This window comes from Capra hircus, chromosome 3, assembly GCF_001704415.2.
Source record: "Capra hircus breed San Clemente chromosome 3, ASM170441v1, whole genome shotgun sequence".
Classification (NCBI taxonomy): Eukaryota; Metazoa; Chordata; class Mammalia; order Artiodactyla; family Bovidae; genus Capra; species Capra hircus.
This window is the reverse complement of record NC_030810.1, coordinates 107,241,627-107,263,536: the sequence shown is the minus strand read 5'-3', so window position 1 is coordinate 107,263,536 and position 21,910 is coordinate 107,241,627. Positions and strand designations below refer to the sequence as shown.

Genomic DNA, 21,910 nt, shown 5'->3' with positions numbered 1-21,910 from the left:
TTTCATGCTACACCTAATGATCAAGTTGATATAAAAAAAACCCAGCCTAATATTATAGGCCTCCTAATGGAAGTATTCACTACCACCTAAAAAGTATTTAAGCCTGAATTATCAGAAGTAAATCTATTGAGGTCTCTAGATCTAACTACCAGTTTATAGGAAATACAGTGGACAAAGGATTTTGTTAAATAGCACCATGGGATTGCGATCAGAAAAATCTAAACTATGGAAAAATTCTAGAGACAAATGATCTGGCTTCTTTAACAAAAGAAGGAAGGAGAAGGGGAAGACTTATAAATTAAATGATACTTAAGACATGTCAGTCAAAAGGAATGAGTGGGTCTTGCCTCAAACAAATCAAGTTTAAAAAGAATTACTTATGGAATACTAAATGAAATTTATATGTTAATATGAAGAAATTATGTTTGGATAATTTATATGTTTGAAGAATTTATGTTTTGGGTATAAATGATAGTATTATGGTTATGTTTTTATTATAAATATTCATTTTTTACTTCATACTGAAGTATTTGTACATTAAATATTATGATTTTGCTTGATATAATCCAATAAGAGTTGGGTGGGCAAGAAGTGGATACAGGTACAGATAAAGTAAAATTGGTCATGTGAGCACCATTTCTGAAGCTGGATGGTAGGTATATAAAGGGAGGCAGTAGAGCTTATACTAGTCTTTGTATGTCTTAAATTCCGATGATAAAAAGTTAAGCATTGCCATTGTATATATGTACCACAGCTTCTTTACCCAGATCATCTGTCAATGGATCTCTAGGTTGTTTCATGTCCTAGCTACAGTAAATAGCGCTGCAAGGAACATTGGAGTACATGTGTCTTTTACAATTATGATTTGCTCAGGGTAGCCCAGTAGTGGGATGGTTGGGTCATATTGTAGTTTTATTCCTAGTATTTTAAGGAAACTCCATACTGGCTTCTATAGTAGCTATATCAATTTGCATTTCCACCAACAATGATAGAGGGTTCCCTTTTCTGCACATTCTCTCCAGCATTTATTGTTTGCAGATTTTTTGATGATGGCTATTTTGACCAGTGTGAGGTGATGTCACATTGCAGTTTGATTTGCATTTCTCTAATACTGAGCAATGTTCAGCATCTTTTCATGTGTTTATTAGCCATCTGTATGTCTTCTTTGGACATTGCTCAGTTATAAAAAGGAACACATTTGAGTCAATGTTAATGAGGTGGATGAACCTAGAGCCTATTATACAGAGTGAAGTAAGTCAGAAAGAGAAAAACAAATACGTAAAGTATGTAAAAGCCATATGTAAAGCAGTTAGCCAGTGGGAATTGTTGTATGATTGAGAGAACTCAAACCAGGGCTCTGTGACAACCTGGAGGGGTGGTATGGGCTGGGAGGGAGGTTCGAGAGGGAGAAGACATATGCATACCTATGGCTGAATCATGTTGATGTATGGCAGAAACTGACAGTGTAAAGCAATTATCCTCCAATTAAAAACAAATAATTTTGAAAAGATAATAAGACCTAGGGTGGAAGGGATAGTTAGGGAGTTCGGGATGGGCATGTACACACAGCTATATTTAAAATGTATAGCCGACAATGTCCTACTGTATATAGCACAGAAAATTGTGCTCAATGTTATGTGGCAGCCTGGATGGAAGGGGAGTTTGGGGGGAGAACAGATACATGTATATATGTTGCTGAGTCCCTTTACTGTCTAGCTGAAGCTATAATATGCATTAATATTGGCTATACTCCATACAAAATAAAAAGTTAAAAAAAATGTTAAGCACTCCCAATCTCCCTTACTCTGCTTTACTTTTATACCCCATAGCACTTATCACTTGAAAATATACCATACAATTTGCTTATGTACTATGCTTATTATATGTCAGTCCTCTAGAAAGTAAATTAAGGGCAACATCCTCTGTCTTTTTTGTTCACTGACATATCCCAAGCACCTAGAACTATGCTTGATACATTGTAGGTGCTTAATAAATACTTTTGAATACTTGAATTACCTATTTCGTTCTAAAAGATCTGCCATGACAGTTCTTTTAGAATGAGTGTGTGTGTGTGTATGTGTGTGTGTGTGTGTGTACTTTTAGTGTAGCTAGTAAAACCAGTGTATCAAAATGAATATGGGTTTTAAATCTAAAAGATTTTAGTTCAAGAATTGAATTCGCCACTTATAATTTCTTAGATAAGTTATATACATTCTTTGCATATAAATTCCCTCTATGCAAAATGAAGATACTGTGTACCTCATGGGCTTCACAAGTGGAAAGAACTGATAGCTTATGGTGAACGATGTTGGATTCGTGATCTTTGAAGAAGATTTAGCTTTGGGCCCAGGCATCAGGCTTGATCACTCAAGAGCTTTTGTGTAGCAGAGTTTTATTAAAGTGAAAAAGGAACAGAGAAAGCTTCTGACGCAGACATCAGGAAGGGGCCAGAGAGTACCCCCATCCTTAGTCTTAGCAAGGGAGTTATATACTTTTTAATTGGTTATTACAAAAATCAAAAGGATGTCTCAAGGTTGTAAAGATCTTACTAGACCCATTTCCACAATATACATTTTAAGAGAACAGGATTAGTCAGAAGGTTTTCAGAAAAGAGAAACATGTCCTCAAAGAAGGATGCTTTATAGTTATATAATCCTTACGAAGGAATGTAGAAAAAAACTTTTGTCCTTTCCTCCTCCTTGAGAATTCCAGACCCCTTTCTCCTCCTTGGGGACCCTGGACTTCTTATCAACCTGCCTAAGGATTGACTCTTTCAGGACCCACCTGCCAATGCAGGAGACATGAGACGCGGGTTTGATCCCTGTGTCAGAAAGATCTCCTGGAGGTGGGCATGGCAAGCCACTTCAGTATTCTTGCCAGGAGAATCCCATGGACAGAGGAAGGAGCCTGGTGGGCTACGTCCAAAGGGTAGCAGACTCTGACACGACTGAAGTACTTAGCACACATGCACATACCTTGCATGACCGTTGTGAATACATTCCTAGTCAAGGCTTTTGTCCTTGCATTCCCTCTGTCTGTAATGCCTTTCCTGCTGATAACCACGAATTGTTTCCTCTCATCCTTTAGAGTTTACTCAAATGTTGTAATCTCCATAAAATCTTCCCTTATTACCTGTTAATGATAGACACATCACTTAATCTTCATCAACTCCTCTTCTGCTGCTGCTGCTAACTCGCTCCAGTCGTGTCCGACTCTGTGCGACCCCACAGACGGCAGCCCACTAGGCTCCTTCTTATGCTACCTCATATTTATCCAAAGCACTTTGGTCATCTGACATTCTAAATTTTTATTTGTTTATTATCTGATTACCCAAAGTATAATTTATGCTCTATGTAGACAAGAATTTTATTTGTTTTCTTTAATAATGTACCCTTAGTGCCTCTTTCAGAGCCCAACACATGGTTAAGCACTTAGTTAACATTTATGAATTATGAGAATTATATAAAGCAATCAGTGTAAGTGTCTGATAATGTGCCTTTTGCATGTAAGCATTCAATACATATTAATTGTCAGTATTTAGTAAGCCACTGATTTATTGTGCACTTAGTATACCAAACATAAAGATAGATCAGGAAGAAATGTTTCTCCTTAAGAAGTTTCCAGTAGGGAACAGACTGGATACAAGGGAAGAGGAATGAGAGGGTGGGACAACGGGGAGAGCAGCATGGACACATTTAACTGCCAAATGTAAGATAGTGAGCCAGGGGGCTCTGCCGTATGACTCAGGGAACGAGCCAGGGCTCTGTGATAACCTAGAGGCGTGGAAAGGGCTGGGGGGGTGGGGCGGGTGCGAGGAAGGTTCACGAGAGTGGGGCTGTATGTATGCCTATGGCTGATTCATATTGATGTGTGGCAGAAACCGACACACTATTGTAAAGCAATTACTCTACAATTAAAAATAAAATTAAAAAGAAGTTTCCAAAGTAATGCACTGGAAGAGATAGATACATAAAGAGATCATTCTGGGAAAGTATGATTAGATGGAGCACTTAGCCCATGTGTTAGGGAAAGTAAGATTAACAGTTGTAACAGGTGAACCCAGAAGACTCAGAAACTTTCCAAACAAATCATCAGTTGCTCCAGAGTGAAGGGTAAGGCTGCACTCCACCCAGCCATTTGAGAACGTGGGTTGCTAACATCTCATGGTACTGCCATCTTCAGTGCTTCCAGTTCCTCTGCAAAAGGGGAGAGCATGGAAGGTCAGCCAAGAGACTTTAGGGCCCAGTCCTGAAAGTGGGATACATTTCATTGCTCCCACAGGCCACTGACCAGAACTTAGCCACAGTTTCCCTACCTAACTCAGGGGTGGGAAGAGGAATCCAGCTGAGGCCTGGAAATCAGAGGACACAGATCTTGTGGACACCCCAGCTAGTCACTGCCTGACTCAACCAAGGGAAATTTTCAGGGAAATTTTTTCTGGAAGAGATAGCACACAGTCAAGAGAGTATTAACATGTAGGAACCAACCAGATCTGAGTTCAGATCCAGGTTACAGTTCATGTCTATGTAACCTTAGCTATTGTTCAGTTGCAAAGTTGTGACCCACTCTTTGTCACCCATGGACTTGTCCATCACTAGCTCCTGGAATCTGCTCAAACTCACGTCCATTGAGTCAGTGATGCCATCCAACCATCTCATCCTCTGTTGTCCCCTTCTTCTCCTGCCTTCTACCTTTCCCAGAATCAGGATCTTTTCCAATGAGTCAGCTCTTTGCATCAGATGACCAAAATATTGGAGCTTCAGCTTCAGCATCAATCCTTACAATAAATATTCAGTGTTGATTTCCTTTAGGATTGACTTTTAAGTTACTCAAATATCTTCTTAGAGATTAAAAATGAGAGTAGCAGTAGAACCTAATTCATAAACATGCTGTGAGGATGAAATGTGTGGAGTCTTAAACATTTATTAATAAGAAATGTTAGCTGTCAGGAGGAGGAGAAAGGAAGGAACAGTACGGAGAGGAAAAGGAAACTGAATTAGAAAACTAGACACAGAAAGAATGGGCTAGGAAATGAAGCAAAGGGCTTTGCTGCTGCTGCTAAGTCGCTTCCATTGTGTCCAACTCTATGCAACCCCAGAGATGACAGCCCACCGGGCTCCCCTGTCCCTGGGATTTTCCAGGCAAGAACACTGGAGTGGGTTGGCTAGACAGACATAGATAACTGTGCTCAGGCATAAAACAGAAAAATGTGTTCAGGAACTTATAAGCAGATTAGTATATGTGCAGAGTAAAAGTCTGCTTACTGGAAAATTGTGTCAGTCTGGAAAGGTAGCTGTTCCAGTAACCTTGGCACCATAGGGAGATTTATCCTGTAACTGTCAGGAACCGCGGACGATTTAGTCTAACAGCATGTCTCAGATTTGTGTCCTCCAGAGAGATCTTTCTGGTGGTTGTGTCATAGACAGCTTCCTGGTGGGTGAGCCTGGTGACAGGGAGAGTACTGTCACTGCAGTCTAGGTTAGATGAACAGGGTAGAGCCACAAACGCAGTACAGGGGAGGGGCACAAAACTTGTTTTGTGAGAAACTCAATAAAAGTAATTGATTGATTGGAAGTGAAGAAAGGCATCGAGGACAGCTCCCAGGAGTTTGGCTCAGGCTGCCCAGGGGAACTATGATGCCATGGATGGAGACAAACTGGAGTATAATTCAAAAACTTCTTGGCAAAACTGCAGCCTCACCCAGTTGTGGTCAGTGTTGTGTTTTATGTGCCAGGACTTAATTTGCCAAAAACCTTGTGGAAAATTTGAGATTCACATCACGTCTCTCTCCTCCTGGCCAATCACTTTGTGGCCTAGTCCTTTTCCTTTCCTTTAAGAATTTGATTCGTTGCCTTTACTCTCGAGTTGTTAGAAAGTTTACCTAGATAATCACTATGATAATTCCATCTTGTGTATTTGATGATTCTGCTCTGCTTGCCACCAGCCTTTGGTCTCATTAGCACCATCCCAGCTTCTTGCTCATTATATTTAATAAAATCTCTAAAGCTAAGCATGGCCTTGAGATAAGATGTAAAAACAGCCCCTACCCAAATGTCAGCTCAAGAGTCTCAGAAAGAGGAACCCCAAGATAAATATATCATTTATGTTTATGCAAAATTGTGTTATGTCTTCAGACTTGCCAGAGGCATGGAAAAATAACACCTTAAAAATTTACATAAGCCGGAGGGGCAAGGGGAAAGCCTCAAACCAGTTGGCTTCTATTATTTTCTAGCTAAAAAGAGAAAAAAAATAGAATTTTCATTGTGAAAGGAAATCAGCTCATTTGCACAGGGCCTCCTTCCCTGAGAACACAGGAAGTCCAAGTTCTCTCCAAGAAGCATGAAGAGGAGGGCAAAGTTAGATTCAGGATATTATATAACTTTTACGACCCAGTGAAAAGTGAAAATGGAAGACCCCTTGTTTGAAAACCAAGAGGAGAAAAGTGATGCTAAAAGTACTAATATATAAATTTTTTTCTTTCTTCCATGGTCTCTCTCTCTTCTTGTCATGATGTTTTTTTATTTGCTATTTAAGGTCATCATAAATCATTAGCAATATAAAGGATCACCTTTATATTTTGCAATGTCAGCTTTGACTGGAAATATGAGAGTATTTCACTCATATGTAGAATCACAGAAATTAGACAATTTGAATTTCATATTTCATTCATGTGTATGCATTTTGTTCTTACAAGAAGAGTGGAAATTCCGAAAAAAAAAAAAAAACCAACCTCTCATTTAAAATTTCATTTCTTAATATAAGAACATTATGTCAATACTTCCTACTTGTGGAATACTGACAAGTAAGGAAAAACTGAAATATTGAGATTGTCTTGTCTTTCCTTTTCCTTCTATGTTATTTTCAACATACATGATTAACTGATATAGATAGGGAAGTACCGTAAGAAAGGATACAATAGGGTTTCTTGGTTGTTCAAGTTTCTTAGAACACAACTTCATTCTTACTGTGTTTGAATCAAGTTCTGGCTCAAATTGAAAGTGTGGCTTTTGGGGGCTGTTAGTTACTGATGTAATGTTTAGTTTGTACTCCCTTTGAGTCTCCCTGAGCATGGTGGATCCAACTGGAATTCTGTGTTCATGGGGTATTTGAATGTTATTTGCATTTAAGCAGCCAGGAAAGTGGATACACCTATTGTAAGTATCTTCTCTGCTCATGTGCTGACTCTATTGTCCCATCAGGCTTCATTTATAAAGCACAAATTTAAATATAAAGGTATTACAAATTTCAAGATGGCAATAGCAGAGCATTAAACCAAGCTCAGGGCCTTTAAACCAAGTGCAGGACCCTGTGAAACTGCACAGGTCATAAGCTCATGAAACCGGAAATAGTTCTGATGCTTCCAGCAAATCATAAGTGGCTAGTCAGAGGTCTTCTCCAATGGACCTTCCAGAGTCAAACAGGCCCAACACAAGTTCTAATTCTCTTTTTCTAAATTCTTTCTAACTATTTGAACCCATCATTGGAATTTGTGATCATGCTAGTGCTGGTATGAGAAGGCGATTGGATCTGAAAACCTTGGGCCGAGGGCAGCCTTGGTGAAAGAGTCACTGTGTGAACATTACAGAACACAAGTTCATGTGCTCCATGAGCAGCGAGGCCAAAAAAACTGAAACGTCAGAGTTTGGAGCAGAGAAAGATTTATTGCAGGGCCATTCAAGGAGATGGGTGACTCATGCACCCTCCTCCCAAACTTGGACTCCTCAAAGGGTTTCAGCAAAGAATTTTAAAGGCCAGGTGAGGGAGGGGGGTGACAGGTTATGTGACCAGCTTGTACACAGTTCTCTGATTGGTTGATGTTGGAGTAACGGAGTGGTTAATTTTATCAGTCCTTGTGTGTCAGTAGATCCGGGTGCTATGTTCTCATGATCACCGAGAAGCTAATGTCTTAAATTTGGTGATGGTTTTTAGCATCTGAAAAACTCAGGAAATACGCATGAGATACTAATATCTGGGTACTTCAGAGAGAGGCTAAAGCTGAGGATACGGGGGAGGGGTCTGTTCTGGGTAAGCTCCAAAGGCTCCTGGTTGGTTACATGAATGAAAAAAAAAAAAGAGCTGAGTTCAGTGTGACAGGTTAATAAGCTTCATAACTTCCATTTATGCAGTATCTACTATATGCTTGTGATATATACTTTGCAAATATCTCATTTAATGCCAACAATAACTAGAAGGCAAGTATAATTAATACCAGCTTTATAAATGAGAAAACTAGGGCTCTAAATCTCCTCTGTCCATGAGATTCTCCAGGCAAGAATACTGGAGTGGGTTGCCATTTCCTTCTCCACAGAATCTTCCCGACTCAGGAGTTGAACCCAGGTCTCCTGCATTGCAGGCAGATGCTTTACCAACTGAGCTATGTGGGAAGCCCTATAAATGAGAAAACTGGGGCTCAAGATCCTGCCTAGTTTGCCAAAAGTCACCCGGAGGGTAACTGACAGCTAAGATTCAGCTTCATATCCATCCAATTTGAATCCCAATGTTCTCCCCGTACACCAAGGTTCCTCTCTGACCAGTGATCAGTTTATACAAGGCAGACGGTGTATCAAGATGGCCAAGTTGGAAAAAAAGAAAAACACAGAGAGAAGAGTCTTTGCACAGACATTGTAGGTGAGGTTCACCTTGGCAGGTCCAGCAAGTATTTTCAGATAGGGAGAGATTTGCTTGACCATCCCAGTGAAGGGTGCCTCTTTGGATTACCTTTTAAAATATAATCAGGTAGATAAATTAATAAGAAATAAAAATCAATAGAAAATGATCAATAGCACATATTCAGAGGTTGAATTAGGTGGAGGAAAAGGACATAGATTAGAGAACTAATAAAAAGTTGGAAGGCTGGGGAGCTTTTGTTCTTTGCTACCTGTTTAAGGTAGCAAAGCCACAGCACATGAAAAGAATGTCCAGCATGCTAAGACAGAGGTTAAGGGCAGCGAAAAATGGTAGCAAGTATGCAAATTGACCCCTAGGGATGGGTAGCTCCCTTCAGAACCCTACAAAATTCAGTGGTAGATATCGGACATGTTCTTTCTCTGTTATCTCTGATGATGATGATCTAGTCGCCAAGTCATATCTGACTCTTGTGACCCCGTGGAATGTAGCCTGCCAGGCTCCTCTGTCCGCGGGATTCTCCAGGCAAGAATACTGGAAGGGGGTTGCCATTTCCTTCTCCTGTCTCTGACTGTTGCTCTTAGCAGACTCAGGTTGATGTAGACAGTAGCTTCACGGAAACTGTGAAATATTCAAGTGTATTATTAATAAATCTTTTTATCCTAGCCAATAAGATTCAAACAACAAAGCATACATTCGCAGAAATACTCATGAATGCTAAAACATGAATGAGACTTGGAAACATATTGAGGGAAAGAAACCAGACACAAAAAACCACGTATTATAAATTGATTTCTATGCTCAGAATAGGTAAATCTACAGAGAAAGAAAGTAAATTAGTAATCTGTTGCCTGGGCTGTGGGTGGGAATGGAGAGTACAAATGGGTGCCAAGTTCCTATTTGGGGTGGTGGAAATTTTTAAAAAATTAGATTGTGGTGATAAAGCAAGCGGATTATATCATTGAAAGTTATACTTCAGTAGGGTTGTTAAATTTATATAGATTCACCCAGTGCTTCAGTAAGTGTTCATCACCACAAATAAAGGCAATTTGGTAAAAAGGTTGTAGAGTACAAAGTGCATATTTAAAAAAACAACACATTTTGGTTTCATGCAGATCTGAGTTTTGAATAGATTGGCACCAACTTACCTAGAAGGGTGGTGTTGTCTCCTTTATAAAGATGAAGAAGCCTGAGGTCAAGTTTGAAAACGTGCTTGAGGTCATCCCTCTTGTAAGCGGAAGCGCTCTGAGTCTTTTTGGTAACACAGCCTGTGCTTCTTTACCTCTCTGTCACTGCAGAACCATTGCCTGTTAGATTTTCCCTTTGAAAAATGGCCTGATGGTAACATTTAAAGTAAATCCTACCTTTGTCTAGATTTGTTTATGCTGCCAGCACTCCTTCTTCATCTCTATCAGTCCTCTTTCATCACTGCATCTGAGATTTTCCCTCCAACTGTTGATAACCAGAGAATGGAGAGGTTCCAACCCTTTTCCACAATGATTGACAGAGCCCTTGAGCTACATGGTTTATCCATTGATCATGAGATTACAGTGGCTAATTCCTCACATCCTACTTTAAATATGTCTCTTCCTTTGTCTTCCAAAATTTTCTAGTTTTAACCTGTACTGTTATAGAGAGTACATTTATTTATAGACTTCAGAAAACCAAGTTTCCATTTCCTGCCACCAGGGACCCAGAATAGGTCCTTAGTAATTGCCTTTGAGATATAATCATTTGACCATGGAAAGTGTTGCTGCTACAGATGGTTTTCAGTTCATTTCATTTCAGTTCAGTTCAGTTGCTCAGTCGTGTCAACTCTTTGTGACCCCATGAACCACAGAATGCCAGTCCTACCTGTCCATCACCAACTCTCAGAGCCTACCCAAACTCATGTCCATTGAATCAGTCATGCCATCCAACCATCTCATCCTCTGTTGCCCCTTCTCCTCCTGTCCTCAATCTTTCCCAGCATCAGGGTCTTTTCAAATGAGTCAGCTCTTCGCATCAGGTGGCCAAAGTATTGGAGTTTCAGCTTCAACATCAGTCCTACCAATGAACACCCAGGACTGATCTCCTTTAGGATGGACTGGTTGGATCTCCTTGCAGCCCAAGGGACTCTCAAGAGTCTTCTCCAACAAGGGCAGTGTTGTATCTAGATTCCTATTCAAGTGTTAATGCCTGTTGAATCTCTTTATTGAATTCGTTAGGTTCAGTCTCAGATAGATCTGGGATGAAAGCCTGCTTCACTACTGCTTAAGAGTCTTCAGGCTTACAAGGTACTTGGAATTAAGGTACTTAATTTCTTTGAGCTTCAGTTTTCCTCATATATAAAATGAAGATGATAATACCGACTTGACAGAATATTGCCTCTGTTATTTCACTATTTAACTGTTTTAGCGTTGATGCAAACATTAAATAATATACACATAATACCTGGTGTGATGTTGTATTATAGTAAGCATGCAAAATATGGTAACTATTAGGAAAACCATCACTTTGAGTTCAGAATAAGAGCATATCTACCACATTTTACTTTCTGAGACAAATCACAAACGATAAAAAGAGTTAAAAAAAATCTACCCTGAGTGAAACTTTTTTGGGGGAGGAAAGGCTTTAACAAAACAATTTTTCCAAGCATATTTTGCCTTGGTATTTAAACTCATGTAAAATTAACTCATGTGTATTTCAAAGGGAAAAAAAAAATCCAACTTTTTCTGATTCATTTATGCTTAACTTAGCAGGATGTTTCTGGAGAAGAGTTATTGAGTATCCAGGTCACTCCCTATCATCCTCCTTAAACTTCTATTACTTCTTTTTTTCATCTTAAATTTGTAGATTAATTTGGTAAGATTTAAGGTCATTGTGTTGCTCTCCACATAAATGATACAACTCTCCATTTATCTAGCTTTTTTATGTCAATATATTTTATAATTTTCTTAAGGTACTACCAAATCAGGTCCAACTGCTCAAAAATCATTACTGAAGAGAAGCAAATGTAGGTAGAAAGGAAAGTTGCTTTTAATCAGAATGTCTGCAATCTGGGAGATGGTAGATTCAGTTCAGTTCAGTTCAGTTGCTCAGTCATGTCCCACACTTTGAGACCCCATGGACTGCAGCACTCCAGGCTTCCCTGTTCATCACTAACTCCTGGAGCTTACTCAAACTCACGTCCATCAAGTTGGTGATGCCTTCCAATCATCTCATCCTCTGTTGTCCCCTTCTCTTCCCACCTTCAATCTTTCCCAGCATCAGGGTCTTTTCCAAGGAGTCCGTTCTTCTCATCAGGTGGCCAAAGTATTGGAATTTCACTTCAGGATCAGTGCTTCCAATGAATATTCAGGACTGATTTCCTTTAGGATTGACTGGTTGGATCTCCTTGCAGTACAAGGGACTCTCAAGAGTCTTCTCCAACACCACAGTTTAAAAGAATCAATTCTTCAGTTCTCAGCTTTCTTTACAATCTAACTCTCACATCCATACATGACTACTGAAAAAACCATAGCTTTGACTAGGTAGACCTTTGTTGGCAAAGTAATGTCTCTGCTCTTTAGCATGCTGTCTAGGTTGGTCATAGCTTTTCTTCCAAGGAGCAAGTGTCTTTTAATTTCATGGCTGCAGTCACCATCTGCAGTGATTTTGGAGCCCCCCTTCCCCTCAAAAAAAATCTGTCACTGTTTCCATTGCTTCCCCATCCATCTATTTGCCATGAAGTGATGGGACTGCATGCCATGATCTTAGTTTCCTGAAAGTTGAGTTTTAAGTCAGCTCTTTTACTCTCTTCTTTCACTTTCATCAAGAGGCTTTTTAGTTCTTCATTTTCTACCATAAGGGTGGTGTCATCTGCATATCTGAGGTTATTAATATTTCTCCCAGCAATCTTGATTCCAGCATGTGCTTCATCCAGCCCAGCGTTTCTCATGATGTACTCCACATATTAGTTAAATAAGTAGGGTGACAGTATACAGCCTTGATGTACTCCTTTCCCAATTAGCAACCAGTCTGTTGTTCCATGTTTGGTTTTGACTGTTGATTCTTGACCTGCATACAGATTTCTCAGGAGGCAGGTTGGGTGCCCTCATATTCCCATCTCTTTAAGAATTTTCCACAGTTTGTTGTGATCCACAATGTCAAAGGCTTTGGCATAGTCAATAAAGCAGAAATAGATGTTTTTCTGGAACTCTCTTGCTTTTTCTGTGATCCAGTGGATGTTGGCAATTTGATCTCCGGTTCCTCTGCCTTTTCTAAATCCATCTTGAACATCTGGAAGTTCATGGTTCATGTACTGTTGAAGTTTGGCTTGGAGAATTTTGAGCATTACTTTGCTAGCATGTGAGATGACTGCAATTGTGCATTAGCTTAAACATTTTTTGGCATTACCTTTCTTTGGGATTAGAATGAAAACTGGGCTTTTCCAATCCTGTAGCCACTGCTGGGTTTTCCAAATTTACTGGCATATTGGCATAATCTTTTAGGATTTGAAATAGCTCAACTGGAATTCCATCACCTCCATTAGCTTTATTCGTAGTAATGCTTCCTAAGTTCCACTTGACTTTGGACTCCCAGATATCTGGGTCTAGGTGAGTGATCACACCATCGTATTTATCTGGGTCATTAAGATCTTTTTTGTATAGTTCTTCTTGTATTCTTGCCACCTCTTCTTAATATCTTCTGCTTCTGTTAGGCCCATACCATTTCTGTCCTTTATTGTGCCCATCTTTGCATGAAATATTCCTTTGGTATCTCTAATATATATGTTATGTCCATCTAGCTAACATGTCCTTTAAGGCCAGTATTTCCTTATTTATTTTCTCTTTGGATGATCTATTCATTCATGTAAGTGGAGCATTAAAATCTACTAATATTATTGCTTATTTCTTTCATTAAATCTGTTTAAATTTGCTTTATACATTTATGTTCTCCTATGTTGGATGCACAAATATCTACAAATGTTATATTCTCATGTTGGATTGACTCCATTATCATTATGTAATGTCTATCTTTGTCTCCTACTGCACTATTTGTTTTAAAGTCTATTTTCTCTGATATAAGTACAGCTATCACTGCAGATGGTGATTGCAGCCATGAAATTAAGAGACACTTACTCCTTGGAAGGAAAGATATGACCAACTTAGATAGCATATTAAAAAGCAGAGATATTACTTTGCCAAAGTTCCATCTCGTCAAGGCTATGGTTTTACCAGTGGTCTTGTATGGATATGAGAGTTGGACTGTGAAGAAAGCTGAGTGCTGAAGAATTGATACTTTTGATCTGTGGTGTTGGAGAAAACTCTTGAGAGTCCCTTGGACTGCAAGGAGATCCAACCAGTCCATCCTAAAGATCAGTCCTGGGTGTTCATTGGAAGGACTGATGTTGAAGCTGAAACTCCAGTACTTTGGCCACCTCATGCGAAGAGTTGACTCATTGGAAAAGACCCTGATGGTTGGAGGGATTGTGGGCAGAAAGAGAAGGGGACGACAGAGGATGAGATGGCTGGATGGCATCACTGGCTCGATGGACATGAGTTTGGGTGAACTCTGGGAGTTGGTGATGGACAGGGAGGCCTGGCGTGCTGTGATTCATGGGGTCGCAAAGACTCGGACACGACTGAGTGACTGAACTGAACTGATTCCAACTTTCTTTTGGTTTCATTTGCATAGACTACTTTCCCTTCATTTTGAGTCTGTGTGTTCCTGTCCTTACATCTGAAATGACTTTCCTGTAGGCATTATATATATGGGTCTTATTTTCTTGTCAGTCAGTCATTCTATGCATTTTGGTTGGAGCATTTAGTACATTTGAATTTAAAATGATTATCGATAGATATGTACATATTGCCTCTTTGCTAATCCATTCCTAGATGTTTTCTGTAGTTCTTCTATAGTTCTCTTTTTATTATCTCGAGCTTTTCTTTTTTAATAGACTATTCCAATTTTATATCATTTTTTACTCTTAAAGTGAATAACTGCTTTATCAACAAAAGTTAAATACACAAGCAAGTGAATTTATATGTTCCACAAAATTAAAATGGCAATCATTCTTGTGTTTCCAAGCAGGTTGGTTCTTGTAAACTCATCATGCCAAATTTACAAGAGTAGGCTTTTCATCCTAAGGAATCTTTATAATTTTTAGAAATTGAATGTTATCTTTCAGATTAGTTTCAAAATCACCTTTGGTCTCTCTGCAAGTTTAAATTATGATTATTTTTAATTGATGTTTGGTTGATTTACAATATTACATTAGTTTCTAGTATACAACATACTAATTCAATATTTTTATAGATTATGCTCCCTTTAGTTATTACAAAATAATGACTACATTTTCCAATGCCATACAGTAAAATTATTTATTTTATACATAGCAGCTTATATCTCTTACTTTATTACCTCTATCTTGCCCATCCCCTTTCCCTCTCCCTACTGGTAACCACTTCTTTGTTCTCTATACCTATGAGTCTTTTCCTGTTTTGTTATTTTTAAGTTTGTTGTATTGTTTAGATTCCACATATAAGTGATGAGATATAGGATCTATCTTTCTCTGTTTGACCTATTTCACTAAGTATAGTAAGCTCTAGGTTCATCTGTGTTTCTGTAAATGGCAGAATTTCATTTTTATTTTTTTGGTTGAGTAACATTCCATTATGTCAAAGTGAAAGTGAAAGTGAAGTTGCTCAGTCATGTCCAATTCTCTGCGACCCCATGGACTCTAGCCTACCATGCTCCTCTGTCCATGGGATTTTCCAGGAAAGAGTACTGCAGTGGGTTGCCATTTCCTTCTCCAGAGGATCCTCCCAACCCAGGGATTGAACCTGGGTCTCCCGCATTGCAGGTAGACGCTTTACTGTCTGAGCCACCAGGGAAGTTCCATCATGTCAGGGGAGTTTATAATTTCCTTGGTTCTGTCTTGCAGCAGCAAAAATTTGAAGCAACAGATGGACCAGTGTTACAGCTTGGTATTACAGTTTTATTTGGCAAGCAAAGGAAAATACATCCTCAAAGTGTGAGGGTGGACCGACCCAAAAGAAGCGTAGGGAAGAGAGAGAGAGAAGAGAGGAGGAGAAGCTCAATCTGGCTCCTGTTTTGATATGTTTTTTCCTCCTCCCCCTGAGTCTGCCCTATGTAAGCTGGGCTAGCCAGAAGGGCCATTTGCTTCACCTTAGGTTCTTACTCTATTCCTTGGAACTTTCTTTAGTTTATTTTTGCAGGCTTTCTCCTTTGTCTTTTAGCCACTGCTATTTTGGATTCTTTTATCCTATTCTAACTACCTAACAATCCTAGATGGTATATTCAAAAGCAGAGACATTACTTTGCCAACTAAGGTCCGGCTAGTCAAGGCTATGATTTTTCCTGTGGTCATGTATGGATGTGAGAGTTGGACTGTGAAGAAGGCTGAGGGCCAAAGAATTGATGCTTTTGAACTGTGGTGTTGGAGAAGACTCTTGAGAGTCCCTTGGACTGCAAGGAGATCCAACCACTCCATTCTGAAGGAGATCAATCCTGGGATTTCTTTGGAAGGAATGATGCTAAAGCTGAAGCTCCAGTACTTTGGCCACCTCATGCGAAGAGTTGACTCATTGGAAAAGACTTTGATGCTGGGAGGGATTGGGGGCAGGAGGAAAAGGGGACGACAGAGGATGAGATGGCTGGATGGCATCACAGACTCAATGGACGTGAGTCTGAGTGAACTCCAGGAGATGGTGATGGACAGGGAGGTCCGGCGTGCTGCGATTGATGGGGTCACAAAGAGTCAGACACAACTGAGTGACTGAACTGAACTGAACAATTATAACAAATACATCATCTTCTTTATTCATTCATAGGCTGCTTTCATATCTTGCCTATTGTAAATAATACTGTTATGAACATTGGGGGTATATGTACTTTTTTATTAGCATTTTTTTTGTATGTGTACCCAGGAATAGAATTACTGGATCATATGGTAGTTCAAGTTTTAGTTTTTTGAGAAGCCTCCATACTGTTTTCCACAGTGGCTGTACCAATTTGCATTCCTACCAACCATGTGAAAATAAGGGAAGCGAAAAGCAAAGGAGAATAGGAAAGATTTACCCATTTGAATGAAGAGTTCCAAAGAATACCAAGGAGAGATAAGAAAGCCTTCCTCAGGGATCAATACAAAGAAATAGAGGAAAACAACAGAATGGGAAAGACTAGAGATCTCTTCAAAAAAATTAGAGATACTGAGGAAATATTTCATGCAAAGACAGGCTCAATAAAGGACAGAAATGGTAGGGACTTAACAGAAGCAGAAGATATTAAGAAGTGGCAAGAATACACAGAAGAACAGTACAAAAAAGATCTTCATGACCCAGATAATCACAATAGTGTGATCACTCACCTAGAGCCAGACATCCTGGAATGTGAAGTCAAGTGGGCCTTAGGAAGCATCACTACGAACAAAGCTAGTGGAGGTGATGGCATTCCAGTGGAGCTACTTCAAATCCTAAAAGATGATGCTGTGAAAGTGGTGCACTCAATATGCTAGCACATTTGGAAAACTCAGCAGTGGCCACAGGACTGGAAAAGGTCCATTTTCATTCCAATCCCAAAGAAAGGCAATGCCAAAGAATGCTCAAACTACCGCACAATTGCACTCATCTCACATGCTAGTAAAGTAATGCTCAAAATTCTCCAAGCCAGGCTTCAGCAATACATGATCTGTGAACTTCCAGAAGTTCAACCTGGTTTTAGAAAAGGCAGAGGAACCAGAGATCAAATTGCCAACATCCGCTGGATCTTGGAAAAAGCAAGAGAGTTCCAGAAAAACATCTATTTCTGCTTTATTGACTATGCCAAAGCCTTTGACTGTGTGGATCACAAGAAACTGTGGAAAATTCTGAAACAGATAGGAATACCAGATCACCTGACCTGCCTCTTGAGAAACCTATATGTAGGTCAGGAAGCAACAGTTAGAACTGGACATGGAACAACAGACTGGTTCCAAATAGGAAAAATAATACGTCAAGGCTGTATATTTATCATCCTGCTTATATAACTTATATGCAGAGTACATCATGAGAAAACGCTGGGCTGGAGGAAGCACAAGCTGGAATCAAGATTGCTGGGAAATATGTCAATAACCTCAGATATGCAGATGACACCACCCTTATGGCAGAAAGTGAAGAACTAAAAAGCCTCTTGATGAAAGTGGAAGAGGAGAGTAAAAAGTTGGCTTAAAGAAAGAAAACTAAGATCATGGCATCCAGTTCCATCACTTCATGGCAAATAGGTGGGGAAACAGTGGCTGACTTTATTTTTCTGGGCTCCAAAATCACTGCAGATGGTAATTGCAGCCACAAAATTAAAAGATGCTTACTCCTTGGAAGGAACGTTATGACCAACCTAGATAGCATATTCAAAAGCAGAGACATTACTTTGTCAACAAAAGTCCGTCTAGTCAAGGCTATGATTTTTCCAGTGGTCATGTATGGATGTGAGAGTTGGACTATAAAGAAAGCTGAGCACTGAAGAATTGATTCTTTTGAACTGTGGTGTTGGAGAAGACTCTTGAGAGTCCCTTGGACTGCAAAGAGATCCAGCCAGCCCATCCTAAAGGAGATCAGTCCTGGCTGTTCATTGGAAGGACTGATGCTGAAGCTGAAACTCCAATACTTTGGCCACTACATGCGAAGAGCTGACTCATTGGAAAAGACCCTGATGCTGGGAAAGATTGAGGGCAGGAGGAGAAGGGGACAACAGAGGATGAGATTGCTGGTTGGCATCACTGACTCGATTGACATGGGTTTGGGTAGACTCTGGGAGTTGGTGATGGACAGGGAATTCTGGCGTCCTGCGGTTCATGGGGTCACAGAGTCGGACACGACTGAGCAACTGAACTGAACTGAACTGAACCAACCATATCCTTGCCAACATTTGTTATTTGTGGGTTTTTTTTTTTTTTTTTGGTTTGTTTGTTTTTGATGATAGCCATTCAGCTATGCGTGAGGTGATATCTCATTGCGGCTTTGATTTGCATGTTCCTAATAATGAGTGATGTACCTGTTGGCCATCTGCATTTCCTCTTTGGAAAAAATATCTGTTGAATTCTTCTGTCCATTTAAAATCGCTTCTTTTTTTTTATGTTGAGTTCTATGAACTTATCGGATATTAACCCATTATTGGTTACATTATATGCAAATATTTTCTCCTTTGACATGCAAAAGCTTTTCATTAGGTTCCATTTGTTTATTTTTGCCTTTGTCTCTTTTCCCTTAGGCAATTGATCCATAAAAATATTGCTATAGTTGATGTCAAACAGTGTTCTACCTATGTTCTCTCCTAAGAATTTTCTCAGATCTTAATCCATTTTAAGTTGTTTTTTGGTATATGTTTTGAGAAATTATACTAATTTCATCCTTTTACATGTAACTGTCTGGTTTTCCAGCACCACTTACTGAATTTACTTTCTTCCTTGTGGTTTAATGACTTTTTTCTTTTTTTGTGTGTAAACTGTTATATTTATGTTACTTTCTCTTTCTCTCATTCTGATTTGTTTGTTTGCTTTAGCATTTACTATAGGATAGCTTCATGGTTACCAGGAGGCTTTCATATAATAACATAGCACTCTATTTTAAGTTGGTAAGAACATAAATTTGATCCTTAAAGCTCAACATTTTTATTTCCCTCATCACAGTTTATATCTTTATATCTTGTGTATCCCTTAAGTAGTGATTATAATAGTTATTTTAACTACTTTTGTATTTTAATTTTTATACTAGCTTTATAGGTGATTGAAGCACTACCTTTACTATATATTTGTATTCTGTATCCAGTTCCCATGACCCTGCAGCAGGCCACTGTCAATGCATGCCTCCACCAGAGACTCCTGGACATTCACAGGCAAGTCTGGTTTAGTCTTTTGTCGGGACACTGTTCCTTTCTCCTGGCTCCTGGCTCACTTGCACAAGGTTTTGTTTGTGCCCTCCAAGAGTCTGTTTCCCCAGTCCTGTGGAAATTCTGTAATTAAATCCCATTGGCCTCCAAAATCAAATTCCCTGGGGGTTCTTGGTCCCTTTGCTGCATCTCCATATCCAGGTTGGGAAATCTGTTGTGGGTCCTAGAACTTTCTAAACAGTATGAGAATTTCTTGGTATAATTGTTCTACAGTTTGTGGGTCATCTGCTCAGGGGCTCTATGGTGGGGCTAATGGTGACCTCCTCCAAGAGGGCTTATGCCACATACTGCATGACCCAGGTCTGCTGTACCAAGAGACCCTGTCCCCATGGCAAGCCACTGCTGACCCATGGCTTTGCAGGGGACACTCAAACACTCAAAGGCAGGTCTGGCTCAGTCTCTGCAGAGTCTCTGGGTTCTGGTGCACAGAAGATTTTGTTTGAGCCCTCCAAGCATCTCTGGTGGATATGGGGTTTGATTATAAACAAGAATTTGCCCCTCCTACTGTCTTCTTGAGGTTTCTCCTTTGCCCTTGGATGTGAGGTATCTTTTTTTAATAGGATCCAACATTCTCCTGTTGATGGTTGTTCAGCAGTGAGTTGAAATTTTGGAGTTCTCACAGGAGAAGGTGAGCACACATCTTTCTACTCTGCCATCTTTACCTTCCCTAGGGTCTTGCTTATTTCAGACCTTATAACACAGTCCCAGAGAGTGGACACATAGCTACTCTTGAATCAAACCTATTTGGAGCCTAAGCCTGGACATCATTTTTCCTGGTGACTGGGGATTCCTTAAATCTCCCATGAAGCACAGTTGGGATAAAGATCATAATATGCTCCTGTTATCTTACACAACAAATTTAAGGCAACAAGAGTAAGAAAGCTAAGATGCTCTTCCCCTACTTCCCATCCCCCCTCCCCTTTTTTGGTCCTTTCCAATCTCCTCCTAGGACTGGAAACCTAAGATGAGACTTATCACTTCCACTCCCACCCCTACACCCCCAACCCCTTCCCACCTTGTATCCCCATGGTGGGGTCACCAGGCTTTGCCTTTCAGTTACTTTGCCCTTCACCGTAGGAAACACAACTAAGAACAAAGCTAGTGGAGGTGATGATATTCCAGTTGAGCTATTTCAAATCCTAAAAAGATATTGCTGTTAAAGTGTTGCACTCAATATGCCAGCAAATATGGAAAACTCAGCAGTGGTCACAGGACTGGAAAAGGTCAATTTTCATTCCAATCCTAAGAAAAGTCAATGCCAAAGAATGTTCAAACTACTGCACAAATGCACTCATCTCACAGGCTAGCAAATTAATGCTCAAAATTCCCCAAGCCAGGCTCCAACAGTATGCGAACCGTGAACTCCAGATGTTCAAGCTGGTCTTAGAAAAGGCAGAGGAACCAGAGATCAAATTGCCAACATTTGCTGGATAATCAAAAAAGCAAGAGAGTTCCAGAAAAACATCTGCTTCTGCTTTATTGACTACATCAAAGCCTTTGACTGTGTGGGTCACAAAAAACTGTGGAAAATTCTTCAAGAGATGGGAATACCTGACCTGCCTCCTAAGAAATCTGTATGCAGGTCAAGAAGCAACAGTTAGAACCAGACATGGAACAACAGACTGGTTCCAAATAGGAAAAGGAGTACGTCAAGGCTGTATATTGTCACCCTACTTATTTAACTTATAAGCAGAATACATCATGGGAAATGCTGGGCTGGATGAAGCACAAACTGGAATCAAGATTGCTGGGAGAAATATCAATAACCTCAGATATGCAGATGACACCACCTTATGGCAGAAATTGAAGAGGAACTGAAGGGCCTTTTGATGAAAATGAAAGAGGAGAGTACAAAAGCTAGCTTAAAACTCAACATTCAAAAAACTAAGATCGTAGCATCTGGTCCCCACACTTCATGGCAAATAGATGGACAGGGAAGCAATGGAAACTGTGACACACTTTATTTTCTTTGGCTCCAAAATCACTTCAGATGGTCACTGCAGCCATGAAATTAAAAGACACCTGCTTCTTGGAAGAAAAGCTATGATCAACCTAGACAGCATACTAAAAAGCAGAAACATTACTTTGCTGACAAAGGCCTGTCTAGTCAAAGCTATGATTTCTCCAATAGTCATGTATGGATGATAGTGTTGGACCACAAAGAAAACTGAGCACAGATGAATTGATGCTTTTGAACTGTAATGTTGGAGAAGACTCTTGACAGTCCCTTGGATGGCAAGGAGATTGAATGAGTCAATCTTAAAGGAAATGAGTCCTGAATATTCATTGGAAGGACTGATGCTGAAGCTGAAACTCCAATACTTTGGCCACCTGATGTGAAGAGCTGATTCATTGGAAAAGATCCTGATGCTGGGCA

At 39.8% G+C, this 21,910-nt stretch overlaps 1 protein-coding gene across 1 annotated transcript in view; it reads left to right on the top strand.

Annotated features, from left to right (window-relative positions):
• FCRL5 (Fc receptor like 5) overlaps positions 9,805–21,910 on the top strand; it is a 74,838-nt gene continuing 62,732 nt past the window's right edge. The window contains 1 exon segment of the mRNA XM_018046527.1: positions 9,805–9,883. Coding sequence (XP_017902016.1) covers positions 9,805–9,883 — 79 coding nt within the window.